At 39.8% G+C, this 15,964-nt stretch overlaps 1 protein-coding gene across 2 annotated transcripts in view; it reads right to left on the reverse strand.

The window, feature by feature from the left end:
• HPSE2 (heparanase 2 (inactive)) overlaps positions 1-15,964 on the reverse strand; it is a 752,987-nt gene that overhangs the window by 234,503 nt on the left and 502,520 nt on the right. For both annotated transcript variants that reach the window (XM_024253747.3, XM_024253744.3), the window contains one exon: positions 380-427. In XM_024253747.3, the coding sequence (XP_024109515.3) occupies positions 380-427 (48 nt within the window). The remainder of the gene's footprint in view (positions 1-379; positions 428-15,964) is intronic.

Here is a 15,964-nt window from a genome sequence, read left to right on the forward strand (position 1 = left end):
TATATTGAACAATTAAAATTATTTCCTGTCTTATACAAGGAAATTTATTCCTAAAGGAAAAGCCTATGGGAAAACAGTGGCATGCTCAGATCCCCATTACCTGTTCACTGATGACAGATTAATTTAAAAGGGTACATAATAGCTGAAATCTCCAAAATGCATCAGTTGTTTTCTTAAATTTTTCTGAAAACAACCAAACAAAATTATAGTACTATGAGACAGTATGTGCCATAAAAACAACTTTGGAGTTACTTTTAAATTTTTTCCTGGAGGATGAAGGATAGCTTATTAAATGTCAGTTATGAACTTGGTGACAGCTAATTATCTTTCATTTCACAGCAGCTGATAATAAGTAAGAGCAAAAATGGTGAATACCTACTGTTGCCAGGTAACTGCATCTACTGTACTTCCTGCCACCTTCATGAATCTGTAAGGAATAGAAAGAAAAAAGATATTACAACTTAGATTAAACCACATCCCCTAAATCAAAAGGAAATAAACTGAGACAGATTAGACCAATCCTTAAGCAGGTATGCTTTCTGAGAGGATCCTCCATAGCCACAATCATGGCCTAGACACAGCTATTGGAGGTCAAACTATACAGAAAGTGAAAGTAACCATACTTCCAGCTCCCCACACATCCCTCACCATCTGGAAATCAAAATCCCAATAAGGCATTCTATCTACATCTGTCTTCCCAAGCCCACGCCTGATGACTCCCACATCAATTTCCTCATAACCAAAACTTGTCTGTCCCATTTCCTATTCTCTAAGGACTCCAATCTCTGCTAGGAAACAAACAGTAATATTTCCCAAGGATGACAGCACAAAAATGCCTTTGAAAAACTTCAGGCTTTCCTAGAGTGAGCATGAGAAAACCCAATTTATTTATACAAGTAAAAAGCACCATCAAATATGCCCCAGTGAGGGGTTGCCACACCTGTCTCAGTGTAGAAAGCTGAGCAGCACAAAGAGAAATCTATTGTCTAATTTGGAGCAGCTAAGTAGAGTACTGAGTGTTATCTGACAATCATGCTCAGCTCAAAAGGTAAACCAGACTTGGATCTATGAAGTTAAGCACACATCAAAGCCTTGCCAGTGGTTCCCCACCTTCTGTGTTTCTGGAGGTTCCAGGAAAATCAATAGGTCAAGAGGATGCATCTGGGGGCCCAAAGATGACACAGAGTCTCTCACAAATTGCATGTCTGTGAATAACTCAATTACCTACCTCCTTCTCCCTATCCACATGTTCTGAGGCCATGTGCTATCATGGTTATAACTACTAGTTGAGGGAGTCATTTCCCAGTGACTTTAAGATATTCCTTTTAGTCCAGAGACCCTGGTGGGGAACTTTTCTTCAGAGGGAGAAGCAATCTTTAATAGTACTTCTTAACTGAAGAATTCTTCCTCCAGGGAGAAAGATGGTGTTTTGTCTAGAAGGCCCTATCTCTACTTTACCCCAGCATAATCTTGCAAGGCAGATGCATGTTGCTCATGCTGTGTGGGTTGCTGTGTGTTGCCTAAACAGAGGCTCTGATTTGCTGTGACAGCAGAAGAGAATTGAGTCTCTCTGGAGGAGTACATAAGAGAAACATAGGGCTGGATGCCAGGGCTGTTGGTTAGCATTAAAGTGCAGTTTAAAAAAGGAGAGGAAAAGAAGAAGGGGAAGGACAGGATGGGTCTGAGAAAGGGGGAGGAAAGAGAGAAGGAAGAGGAGGAGGAGGAGAAGGAGGACGAGGATGGAGGATGAGAAGGCCACAGAAGCCCTGGCTTGGCCTTTGGCTGAATGGTTTTGCCTTTCTTTCTCCAGTACCATTCAGCAGTCCTCAAGCAAGAAAGTCATTCCCATGACACATGGGAATGATCAAGGAATAATAGAACTGGTTTGATGAGCAGGGCCAAAATGTCAACGTGGGCTGGAGGGAATGTAACATTTACTATGTACCTACTGAGTGCCAGCCATTCATATGTTATTTCTTATAATTCTTAAAAATGCCTTGCTTGGTAAGGTGGATATTGTCAATTCCATTATATAGATTACCAGCTTCCCTATTGCCTAGAGAAGTACATCTCCTAACACTCCAAACAGCCAGTTTTTGATGGAGTCATGCCACCCCTCCTAGCAGCAGCCATTGGGAAGCATGGCACAGATATCCTCTGCTTTTGAAGCCCATGGATTTCTCTTCCTCTTTATCTCATCTCCTTTCCCCAGCCCAGGACAATCTCTTTTGAGTTTGGGAGACTAGCTCCAATCTCCTCACTATTTCTGGCCCTATGCCTCTAAAATTCCTCTTCTGGAATTCAAAAGCCAGAAAGACTTGTGCAGTATTTGCCTTTTCCTCCTGTCACGCGCTATCCTGTCACAGGCACACAACCAGCTCTTGAATGGATAGAAGGAAAATGGAAAAATACAAGGAGAAAGAAAACAGATTAATATTCAAAATATTATCCCTGCCATCTATGCCACTCTGAGCAGGGAGGATCTGATAATAATCTTAGATGTAGGATGGCCCCAGAATAAAGAGGAAGAGATGAAATTTTGTACCTCCTTCTCAGATATTCCAAAAATTAAAAAACCTAGACAATCTTAGACACAAATGTCATTTCAAAGAAAGAAATGTAAAAACAAATGTTTACATGGAATTTACTCCTCCAAAATAATTTCTAAAATCTCTGAAATAGAAATATTTTATGTAGGGACAGGGCCAAGATAGCCAACTAGAAGCAGAGATGATCGGAGGCTGCCATCAAAACAAAAACAAAAACAAAAAAAAACCATAACAGCGAGCCAATCCTGCACCAACAACCAAGGTATTCAGTTTCTGTCATCAGAACTGACTAGGCAGCTGGCGTGACCCACAGACAGGAAGGAAGAGCAGTGTGGTGCTGCAGCCCACCTGGGAGCCACACAGGGCAGGGAGCCCCGATCCTCAGCCAGGAAAGGCAGTCAGTGAGTGTGCTACCCAGACTGGGAAAACGTGCTTTTTCCATGGAACTGTGTAACTCATGGATTGGAAGATCCCACTTATGAGCCCACACCAATGGGGCATGGGTCCCAACCATGGAGCTGCGTAGATTCTCAACAGTCACTAAGCTAGAGTCTGCTTAAGCCTGCTGAGCTCCCAGAAGGAGGGGCGACAAGCACCACAGCTGTGGCTCCCTGCTGTCTAAGCTGTTTGAACTCCTTAGGGGAGGGGTGACAGCCAACTCGGGGACCCATAGCTGCCTAACACACTAAGCTCCCAGGGTGGGGGAAGGGCGGCAGCCATCTCTATAGCTTCAGGCTATGCTTTTCCCCTGCTGGAGCCAGGGATAATGGACGGCTTGGTCTCAAGAGGTATCCCCCGCAGCCCAACACAGGGGCTGTGGCAGACTGCTGACAGAGTGCCTTTTCAGGCCTGACCTTGACTCATCCCTCCTCACTGTGTAGGGCCTCTCTGCAGGAACTCCAACAACTTTAGCCAGGGAGTCAGGGACAGAACTCTGATCTCCCTGGGCCTGAGCACCTGGGGGGAGGGGTGGCCACAGTCTCCATGGACCAGCAGACTTAGTCTTTCCTCCTGCTAGTTCTGAGGAATCCTGGCAGCCCAGACAAGTGGGTTTCCCCCCAAGTGAAGCACACCCCCTCAGTCAAAGTGCTTCATTAAACAGGTTCCTGTACCCCCTGCCACCCACTGGGGTGAGACCCTCCAACAGGGGTTGTCAGACACCCTGTACAGGAGTGTTTCTATTGGCATCAGGTCAGTGCCCCTTGAGGTCAGAGATCCCAGAGGAAGAAACAGGCACCCATCTTTGCTGTTCTCCAGCTTCCTCAAGTGACATCTCCAGGTGTGGGAGTGAACCAGATGAATAGGGCCTGAACTGAACCCCCAGTGAACTGCAGCAGCCCTACAGAAGAGGGACCTGACCACTGCAAGAAAAACAAACAAACACAAGGCAAAAACAACAGCATCAACAAAAAAATGTCCCCACAAAAACCCCATCCAAGGGTCAGCAGCCTCAAAGATCGATAGTAGACAAACTCATGAAGATGAGAAAGAATTAGTGAAAAAAAACACTGGAAACCCAAAAGGCCAGAGTGCCTCTTCTCCTCTAAATTATCACAGTGCCTCTCCAGCAAGGGCACAGAACTGGACAGAGGATGCCATGGATGAACTGACAGAAGTATGCTTCAGAAGGTGGGTAATAACAAACTCCGCTGAGCTCAAGGAGCATGTTCTAACCCAGTGCAAAGAAGCTAAGAATCTTGATTAAAGGGTACAGGAGCTGCTAATTACCATAAGCCGTTTAGAGAGGAATATAAATAACTTGAAAGAGCTGAAAAACACAGCACGAGAACGTTGTGAAGCATACACAAGCACCAACAGCCAAATCAACCAAGTGGAAGAAAGGATATCAGAGTTTGAAGACCATATTGCTGAAATAAGGCATGCAGACAAGAATAGAGAAAAAAGAATGAAAAGGAATGAACAAAACCTCTGGGAAATATGGGACTATGTAAAAAGACCGAACATATGACTGACTGGAGTACCTGAAAGAGACAGGGAAAATGAAACCAAGTTGGAAAACACACTTCAGGATATCATCCAGGAAAACTTCCCCAACCTAGCAAGATAGGCCAACATTCAAATTCAGGAAATACAGAGAACCCCACTAAGATAATCTATGAGAAGATCAACCCCAAGACACGTAATCATCAGATTCCCCAAGGTCAAAATGAAGGAAACAATGTTAAGGGCAGCCAGAGAGAAAGGCCAGGTCACCTACAAAGGGACTACAATCAGACTAACAGTGGTCCTCTCAGCAGAAACCCTACAAGCCAGAAGAGAGTGGGGGCCAATATTCAACATTCTTAAAGAAAATAGTTTTAAACCAGGAATTTCAAATCCAGCCAAACTAAGCTTCATAAATGAAGGAGAAATAAAATCATTTCCAGACAAGCAAACACTGAGGGATTTTGTCACCACCAGCCTGCCTTGCAAGAGCTCCTAAAGGAAGCACTAAATATGTAAAGGAAAAAAACGGTACCAGCCACTGCAAAAACATACCAAAATATAAAGACCAATGACACTATGAAGAAGCTGCATCAACAAGTGTGCAAAATAACCAGATAGCATCATGATGGCAGGATGAAATTTACACACAACAATATTAACCCTAAATGTAAATGGGCTAAATGCCCCAATAAAAGAGACAGGCTGTCAAATTGGATAAAGAGTCAAGACCCATCGGTGTGCTGTATTCAGGAGGCCCATCTCATGTGCAAAGACACACATAGGCTCAAAATAAAGGGATGGAGGAATATTTACCAAGCAAATGGAACACACAAAAAAAGCATGGGTTGCAATCCTAGTCTCTAACAAAACAGACTTTAAACCAACAGAGATCAAAAAAGACAAAGAAGGGCATTACATAATGGTAAAGGAATCAATTTAACAAGAAGAGCTAACTATCCTAAATATAAATGCACCCAATACAGAAGCACCCAGATTCATAATACAAGTTCTTAGAGACCTATAAAGAGACTTAGACTCCCACGCAATAATAGTGGGAGACTTTAACACCCCACTGTCAATATTAGACAGATGAATGAGACAGAAAATTAACAAGGATATTCAGGACTTAAACTCAGCTCTGGATCAAGTGGCCCTAATAGACATCTACAGAACTCTCCACCCCAAGTCAACCAGATGGCACTTATTCTAAAATCAACCACACAATTGGAAGTAAAACACTTCTCAGCAAATGCAAAAGAATAGAAATCATAACAGTCTCTCAGACCACAGTGCAATCAAATTAGAACTCAGGATTAAGAAACTCACTCAGAAATCACACAACCACTTGAAATTTGAACAACCTCCTCCTGAATGACTCCTGAGTAAATAATGAAATTAAGGAAGAAATAAAGAAGTTCTTTGAAACCAATGAGAACAGAGACAAGACAACGTACCAGAATCTCTGGGACGCAGCTAGAGCAGAGGGAAATTTATAGCACTAAATGCCAACATCAGAAAGCTGGAAAGATGTCAAATCAACACCCTAACATCACAGTTAAAAGAGCTACAGAAGCAAGAGCAAACAAATCCAAAAGCTAGCAGAAGACAAGAAATAACTAAGATCAGAGCAAAACTGAAGGAGATAGACGCATGAAAAACCCTTCAAGAAAAAAAAATCAATGAATCCAGGAGCTGGTTTTCAGAAAAAATTAACAAAATAGATAGACTGCTAACTAGACTAATAAAGAAGAAAAGAGAGAAGAATCAAACAGACACAATAAAAAATGATAAAGGAGATATCACCACTTACCCCACAGAAATACAAACTACCATCAGAAAATGCTATAAACACCTCTACACAAACAAACTTGAAAATCTAGAAGTGGATACATTCCTGGACACATATACCCTCCCAAGACTAAACCAGGAAGAAGTTGAATCCCTGAATAAACCAATAGCAAGTACTGAAATTTAGGCTGTAATTAATAGCCTACAACCAAAAAATGCCTAGAACCAGACAGATTCACAGCTGAATTCTACCAGAGGTACAAAGAAGAGCTGGTACCAGTCCTTCTGAAACTATTCCAAACAATTGAAAAGGAGGGACTCCTCCCTAGCTCATTTTATGAGGCCAGCATCATCCTGATATCAGAACCTGGCAGAAACACAACAAAAAAAGAAAACTTCAAGCCAATATTGAAGCAAAAATCCTCAATAAAATGCTGGCAAACTAAATCTAGCAGCACATCAAGAAACTTATCCACCATGATCAAGTCAGCTTCATCCCTGGGATGCAGGGCTGGTTCAACATATGCAAGTCAATAAACATAATCCATCACATAAACAGAACCACTGACAAAAATCACATGATAATCTCAATAGATGCAGAAAACCCCTTCGATAAAAATCAACATCTCTTCATGTTAGAAACTCTCAATAAAATAGGTATTGATGGAACATATCTCAAAATAACAAGCTATGTATGACAAACCTACAGCCAATATCATACTGAATGGGCAAAAGCTGGAAGCATTGCCTTTGAAAATTGGCCAAGACAAGGATGCCCTCTCTCACCACTCCTATTCAACATAGTATTGGAAGTTCTGGACAGACAATCAGACAAGAGAAAGAAATAAAGAGTATTCAAATAGGAAGAGAGGAAGTCAAGTAGTCTCTGTTTGTAGATGACATGATTCTGTATTTAGAAAGCCCCATCATCTCAGCCCAAAAACTCCTTAAGCTGATAAACAACTTCAGCAAAGTCTCAGGAGACAAAATCAAAGTGCAAAAATCACAAGCATTCCTATACACCAATAGACAAACAGCCAAATCATGAATGAACTCCTATTCACAATTGCTACAAAGAGAATAAAATACCTAGGGATACAGGTAACAAGGGATGTGAAGGACCTCTTCAGGGAGAACTACAAACCACTGGTCAAGAAAATCAGAGGACACAAACAAATGGAAAAACATTCCATCCTCATGGATAGGAAGAATCAATACTGTGAAAATCGCCACACTGCCCAAAGTAATTTACAGATTCAATGCTATTCCCATCAAACTAAGATTGACATTTTTCAGTTAGAAAAAACTACTTTAAATTTCATATGGAACCAAAAAAAGAGCCCAGATAGCCAAGACAATCCTAAGCAAAAAGAAGGAAGCTGGAGGCATCATGCTACCTGACTTCAAACTATACTACAAGGCTACAGTATTTAAAACAGCATGGTACTTGTCCCAAAACAGACATAAAGACCAATGGAACAGAACAGAGACCTCAGATATAACACCACACATCTACAACCATCTGATCTTCGACAAACTGGACAAAACAAACAATGGAGAAAGGATTCCCTATTTAATATATTGTGCTGGGAAAACTGGCTAGCCATATGCAGAAAACTGAAACTTGACCTCTTCCTTACACCTTATACAAACATTAACTCAAGATGGATTAAAGACTTAAACGTAAAACCCCAAACCATAAGAACCCTGGAAGAAAACCTAGGCAATATCATTCAGGACATAGGCATGGGAAAAGACTTCATGACGAAAATGCCAAAAGCAACTGCAACCAAAGACAAAATTGACAAATGGGATCTAATTAAACTAAAGAGCTTCTGCCCAGCAAAAGAAACTACAATCAGAGCAAATAGGCAACCTACAGAATGGGAGAAAAGTTTTGCAATCTACCCATCTAACAAAGGTCTAATATCCAGAATCTACAAGGAACTTAAACAAATTTACAAGAAAAAAACAACCCCATAAAAACTGGGCAAAGGATATGAACAGACACTTCTCAAAAGAAGACATTTATGTGGTGAACAAATATATGAAAAAAAGCTCAACATCATTGTTCATTAGAGAAATGCAAATCAAAACCACAATGAGATACCATCTCACATCAGTCAGAATGGCAATTATTTAAAAAGTCAAGAAACAATAGATGCTGGCGAGGCTGTGGAGAAATAGGAATGCTTTTACACTGTTGGTGGGAATGTAAATTAGTTCAACCATTGTGGAAGATGGCGTGGCAATTTCTCAAGGATCTAGAACCAGAAATACCATTTGACCTAGCCATCCCATTACTGGGTACACACCCAAAGGAATATAAATAATTCTACTATAAAGACATATGCACATGTATGTTTATTGTAGCACTATTTACAATAGCAAAGACATGGAACCAACCCAAATGCCCATTAATGATAGGCTAAATAAAGAAAATGTGATACAGACACACCATGGAATAATATGCAGCCTTAAAAGGAATGAAATCATGTCCTTTGCAGTGACATGGGTGAAGCTGGAAGCCATTATCCTCAGCAAACTAACACAGGAACAGAAAACAAAACACTGCATGTTCTCACTCATAAGTGGGAGTTGAACAATGAGAACACATGGACACAGGGAGGGGAGCAACACACACTGGGTCCAGTCGCGGGGTGGGGGAGCGAGGGGCGGGAGAGCATTAGAATAAATAGCTAATGCATGCTGGGCTTAAAACATAGATGACGGGTTTGATAGGTGCAGCATGCCACCATGACACATGTAGACCTATGTAACAAACCTACGTGTCCTGTACTTGTATCCTGGAACTTAAAGTAAAATTCAAAACAAAAGAAATATTTTATGTAAAACTGTTTTATAATCATATACAAATAACCATAATGAAAACAATACTGACATTAATAGAGCTTTGTCATAAAATGCTTTTCAGTTTCTTATATGTATAGCTTCCCATAGTCCTCAAAACAATCCCGTAAGGTAGATATTTCTGTATTTCAGTGGAGGATGTTGTGAGATTATGAGACTTGCTCAAATTCATGTAGTTAGTGCAGGCTAAACTCAGGTTCTGATTCCAAATCCGACCATCTTTCCAGTATCTTATGCTGCCTCCAAGCTGTTTTCACTGAGGCTAGGAAGTATAGTAAACTCTAAGATACAAAAAATTAGCTGAATTTTTGCTTTGAGAAAACACTACCATATTGATTAGAAAAAGGAAAAAGCTGGAGCACCTTCTTTGCTTGTTAGCTTCCTCTCACAGACTTGAGCCCTTCAATGCTTATTGTAAGACAATGTGCTAGATGCAGGTATCAAAAGGTTACTGGCTCAGGGCCTCTGCTACAAGACAACCACAATGAAGCCCAGGAGACAGAAATGTGGACAAGGACATACCAAAGTTTCTGTGTGCTGTAACAGATTGTTAGTTTGTACCAGTAGTACAGTAAGAAGACCTCAGTAAGAGGTGCAGTTAGGTCTGCCTTATGGTGTTAGAAGAAGGAAAACAGATTAAGAAAACCTTCACATTGTCTACAATGTTGAATATGAGATTGAAAGAAGGGTAGGATTTTGCCAAGAGAAGCAGCCCAGGCAAAGAATAGCATGAGCAAAACAAAGAAGAGTCTAAATGAGCTGTTCACAGAAGTCCAGTATGGCTAGATGTCAGGGAACAAGTAAGGGAATGGCAGGAGGTCAGGCTGGTCAGTTCACTAGGAGCTGCCCTGTGTTGCCTTTATAAGTCTGGCCTTTACCCTTAACAACAAGGTACAAGTCCAGGTCCTATTTACCTTTGTATGATTAGCACCCAACATAATATTGTAAAATATAGCCAGCTCGTCCTCCACATATGTTTGTTGAATTTATTCCGTCTTTAAACACACACAAGGGATTCTCAGGATCAGATTTGCATTTTAGGATCTGGCTAAATACTGAAATGAAAGATACTGGTGAAGATAAGCTGGCAAGAGATTACTACAGAGACATGGGAGGCTTTGAAATGTAGGAATGAAAAAAAAAAAAAGGCCCACTTTAGAAACACTGTTGGTGTGCTCAAGAGAAAGAGGGGAATGCCAAAATTTTAATTGCAATAATGAATGCTATTGTCCAGGATAAGACCCAGGAGAGGACTTTCAATGCCACTGGTGGTAAATATATTCCAGTCCTTCTGAATATGCCTCAAATAACTTGAAGTACTAGCCATTGATATTAACAGCGCTGTATTCATAAGAAAATTAAGACCAAATAAATCATTAATGCCCTACTTGGCTAAAAGTCTCTGGACAGGCAATTCAGAACATTTCTAATTTGGCATGTTGAAAATTGGAAACCGGTCCTTCATGACACTATAATCAGGAGATCCTCACATGCACTGAATAGTTTTCTCTGCTATATGTGAGAATTAAGTCCTCATATAATGTTCTATTAACTAAAGGAACATTATATAAAAAATGAGAAAACTATTATTTAAATGTTAGTGATATTTAAAGTTACCGTTATTGTATTCTCTTCACATCTGCACCCTACATCTCAAAGAAAATCCATAATATCTATAATTAAATAAGAAATATCCTGAGCCCATAAGTAGAATAGTATATAGTTTAAAGAAAAATATTTTAAAATCAGATATAGAAAAAGAGCTACCATGATCCTACAGAGGAAAATCAATTATTCTTCTTAAACCAATTTATAAGCTTAATGAAATTCGAATAAAAAATCCCAGCAGATATTTTTGAAGCTTTACAAAACCATTCTAACATTCATCTGGAAGAAGCCAAGAAAATTTTGAAAAATTGGAATAATGAAGGGGCATTTATTGGATCTACCATATATTATCATGAAATTTGTAATGATTAAAACATTCAAGATTTAGTAAGGAGATCTATGGAATAAAATTTAAAAAACTATATAAGAATTTATTACATAAAAAGGAATTCAGTATGTGAAAAACTGAAGCATTTTGAAATGTGCTATGTGATTTGTTGTCTACTTGGGAAAAAAATTAAAGTCAGATCCTCACCTAATATTCTGTATAAGAAATCAAAATATTAAAATATAGTTTAGTTTCATTATATTTAAAAAATCTCAGGCCGGGCGCGGTGGCTCACGCCTGTAATCCCAGTACTTTGGGAGGCCGAGGCGGGCGGATCACGAGGTCCGGAGATCGAGACTATCCTCGCTAACACTGTGAAACCCTGTCTCTACTAAAAATACAAAAAATTAGCCAGGTGTGGTGGCGGGTGCCTGTACCGAGTCCCAGCTACTCGGGAGGCTGAGGCAGAAGAATGGCATGAACCCAGGAGGCAGAGCTTGCAGTGAGCCGAGATCGCGCCACTGCACTCCAGCCTGGGAGACAGAGTGAGACTCCGTCTCAAAAAAAAAAAAAAATTTCAATCACAATTTAATATTTTTAGACAAATTATATTGTCTTTTTAACCATAGTGGTATATTGAAGCAGTAGAAAAGTTGTTTTAGCTAACTTTGAGGAAACACCATTATTAAGTATGTGCTCATGTAAAAATTGCTGTAAGCTACATTTTTTCCTTTTTCCTTCCTAACAAAATGATGAGATCAACTTCAACCATATGGAAGCATTTCTACACTTAGTTTGAGGAGGAAAAAATCAAATTTGCAAACAATGTCAAACAAAATATGCATTTCCAAATTCTAGCAAGATGACCAAACACATCCTTCTCTTTTTAGAAAGACCTCATCTAAAATAGGACAACTATTCTGTTTCCAGAAGTCTTCGAATAACATTTATATTTTTAAAAAACTAGAAAAGGAAAACCAACCACAGAAATAACAAATGAAGAAAAATAATTAAATACAATTCCAAAGAACAGATATTACAGTCAATGAGTTTGGAGTACTCTCCCTGCCCTCATGAACCTTCCCTAAACATTAGGCTTTCTATATCTTATATGCAGAAATCTATACCATTCCTATACTCCATTTTTATATCTGTATTGACACTGTGGAGGACAATTCCAAAAAAGATCATTATTTTATTTGTTCAAATCTAACATTGATAGATTGTTCTGCTCTCTAGTTCTGCCTGTTTCTCGGAAACTGGCCCAAACCACATAAATGAACAACTTCAACACAGCTGCAAAATGCTCAGCAACAGTAATATTAGAGGTGGAATAACATGCACATGGAATAGTGCTGTCAGGAGTGAAATTCCACTGGGAGAGTGAAATTCTGTTTAGGGTCTGGTATTATCCAAGGACTTTCTACCATTCACTTCCATTCTAATCCCTAGATTTAGGTCTATGAAGGTACAAGTTAATGATGACTCAGACTGTGAATACCGACAAGAGTGGAAGATCTTGGTTTTCCAAGGTTGGATGTTTCCATAGCTGAATTATGGTGACAGAAATCTGGACTATGATCTCAGAGGACAGGGGTCTTTGCCCTCATGCTGATCTTCAGTCACACAGAAAAGTGCAAGAGAGGGAAGAGGACAGGGCCTGTATCTAATGAAATTGGCCAGTGCCAGGCAGACATTTCAGTATTTGGGGGCCTTCCCATCAGGGCCATTCTGCTACTATAGGAAAGAACAAAATATCTCCTTTCATTGTGAGAGTTCCTTCCCCCCACCCCCCCACAGGGGACTCCAAATCTGGGAGAATTTCTTTCCTTTGTTATCCACCTGCACATATGACGTATCTGAAATAGTGTTGAGCCTTCTCTCCCAGGGCATATCACAGCTCTCTATTATAATAAGGCCCACCTTTACTCATGGTCTTTGGGGTTTAATTTCTACTTCTGGATCACAGATTGCAACCCTAAAATCTGATTTCTGAATTTTGCTCCCAGGAAAGGGGATAAATCCTTCACCAGGAACTGGATATCTAACTGAGTACATACTTTAATAAGAGCATAGCAGCCTGATCTTTCCTGTCCACAAAGAGAATCTTTGGTTATGTTAACTAACACAAATAAGATGTGACAGCCGTTCTACACAAAAGCCTAGGGAAAGCTTGTGAGAAAATAATTCATCCTGAGTTATAGTAAACTAGGCTGAACTGTAGATAAACAACATCTTGGGGCATCTTTCATTTGGTCCAAAGCCACTTACTTTTTCATGGTTAATTATATGTTGAGCTAGACTGGGTGCTACATAGAAGAAATGAAATATTGACCCCTCTCTCTTTCTCCCTTTCCCCTTCTCTCCCTCACCTTCAGTCCTCCATTTCTTTCTCCTTCACTCACTCCTTGTCTCTCCTCTCCCCATCCCTATTTATGTATATTAATAATATCACATTGGCAGTAGACCAATAAATAGTATATAGTTATATGTTTGTTGACTTTAATGGCTAGTGCAGATCTCTATTTAGGCTTCCCTTGGAGCTTATGTTTCCCTTAGTTTGATAGGTTTATAGAGCCTTAAATATACAGGAATTAAGATGGGTGAGACTCTTCGACCAATCCATCTTGTTGATAAAAGTTACTTCCTGGCAGTTTAATTTAAGGAGAATCCTGAATGAAGAAAGGAAAAAATAAGTTAATTACCATTTGCCGATTTACAGGCATTTGGTAAGCAGATTATCTATTTTACAACTCTATAAGGTTGGTATTATTAGTCTTATTTTCTAGATAAGAAATTGTGCTCAAGATCACATAGGCAGTTAATTGCAGAGCTGGGATTCAAACCCAATTCTGATTCTAAAGCCCTTGTTATAACCATGCAGAGTTGGCAAATTTGTACTACAGGTGGTGTTGTTCCTTTTTGCTGAGCCTGTGGTAAGAGAGCTCAATACTCCCTCATTTATCTCACAATTGGCCTAAGAGTTTTTCTCAAGATAGAGTGCCAGGCCCTGTTTACTAAAACTGGCCCCCATGATGAAGCCTATTTGCTGCCAGTGAAGGGTTGAGAGATGGGAGGCTATAGGACAATGTCTGGAACAAGATAGAGGCAGATGTGAGAGAATAACACATTAAGGAGGACCAAATAGATTTGCTTGATTGGAAAGAAGAAAAAGACAGGGAAATGGGAGATGATGAGAAAAGATGATGAAAGAGATCTGGAAGGCTCTGGCTGGAGTTGGAAGGTGCTGGTTAGAAGATCATGATACACACCCCTCGACAGTCCAAAATGCTGCTGAGGAAGTTGTAAAGACTTGGATTCAAGCAAAGAAGGCTCTAATAACCTGAAATGATTTGACCTGGCTGTAGAGCCTGGTGAGAAGGAAGAAAAATGCATCAGGATTTTGTTATGGATTTCACATGAAAAAGCAAACTTTTTCTTTTGGAGTTCAAGCCCTGCTATAAACCTGACTGTAAGTGTGAACACTGAGGAACTGAGGTGGAGAAGAACTGTATTTTATTTTGTATGCTAGACTATTTAGCTTAATTGAAAGATGAAGATTCAGAAAAATAGCATCACTGAATAGCAAGAGAATGGGCCCCAGAGTCAGACACTTATCTGATTTGTGACCTGGCTCCACAGTTAATTAGCCATGTGACCTTGGGTAAGTTGTTTAACCTCCTTGATTCATGTCATATGGAAAGAACAGAACCTATTTCCCAAAAGTGTTGTGAGAATTAACAAGAAAACGAGAAACAAAGGTAGTGCCTGGTACACTGTTGGCACTCAATAAATGTCAGTTTCCTCTTCTTGGTTCTGGTTTTTGAGCTTTGTAAATCATTTAATATTTGTGCACCTACATTCTTTGATATGTAAAATAAAGATAATAAAACTTGCTTTGCCTATATTACAGGGTAGTGGTTCTCATACATTAGTGTGTAAAGAATTCTTTGAGGTCTTTATTCAAAATGCCAATATCTAGCTCACATCCCCACACATCTGCTTCAGGAGATCTGAGCTGGAGCCTAAGAATCATGCTGCATGCTTAGCAATCCCTCTAGGTGCTTCTAATGCAGGAGGACCATGGACTACACTTCTGACAAATTCTAATTTTAGCAGCACCTATAAGGGGAGAGCATTCTTGGAGGGGAAAGCAGGGTTGTGAGGGAAAGAAAAGGGAAGAGAGGAAAAACTGGAAAATAAGAAAATGAGGAAGAATATTTCTCAAGACCATCTGACTAGTAAAGTGTTAAATCGAAGTCTATGTTTCAGGACTCCAGCCTCCATCTCCAATGTTCGACAGACTGACTTCTCTGGTATTAGAGACGGAGAGACGTCCTCCATTATAATGACAGTAACTCAAAAGCTTGAGTTTGGGTAAAGAAGTAGTCTGCTTTCTCAATCAGCAAAGAAGGCCTTTTCAGGAACAAAATAAAAGTAAATGAAAGCAAGTTTAGAAGTAACTGGTCATTAACACAATTCTCAGCTAGGGAGTAGACCTTTGCAGTATACAGTACTTTCCTGTCAATGAGCACTGAACAGCTTTGGTCTCTCTAGAGGTGGAGAGATGGAAATTTTCATCTTATAAACTAAGAGTAATATATTGTTATCTTCTCTCCTCCTGTAATTTGGTCAAGTCATAAAACTATTTCATAGCTGAAATAAAACAGAACAATTATTAGGAATAACATCGTGATAATTACTCTGTGCACCAAATTGCACCCAGCTGTGCATCTTCCTGCTCCAAACAAGAAAGTGGTATAAGCAGGTTTTTAGACAGAAAGTAGAGCTGTGATTACCCTCATTATACTGACATGTTATTGTAGCTAATCTTTCTAGTTCCTTTCCTCACTCAATTCTCTGAACTGCTTAG

The sequence above is a fragment of the Pongo abelii genome, chromosome 8 (genome assembly GCF_028885655.2).
Source record: "Pongo abelii isolate AG06213 chromosome 8, NHGRI_mPonAbe1-v2.0_pri, whole genome shotgun sequence".
Taxonomy (NCBI): Eukaryota; Metazoa; Chordata; class Mammalia; order Primates; family Hominidae; genus Pongo; species Pongo abelii.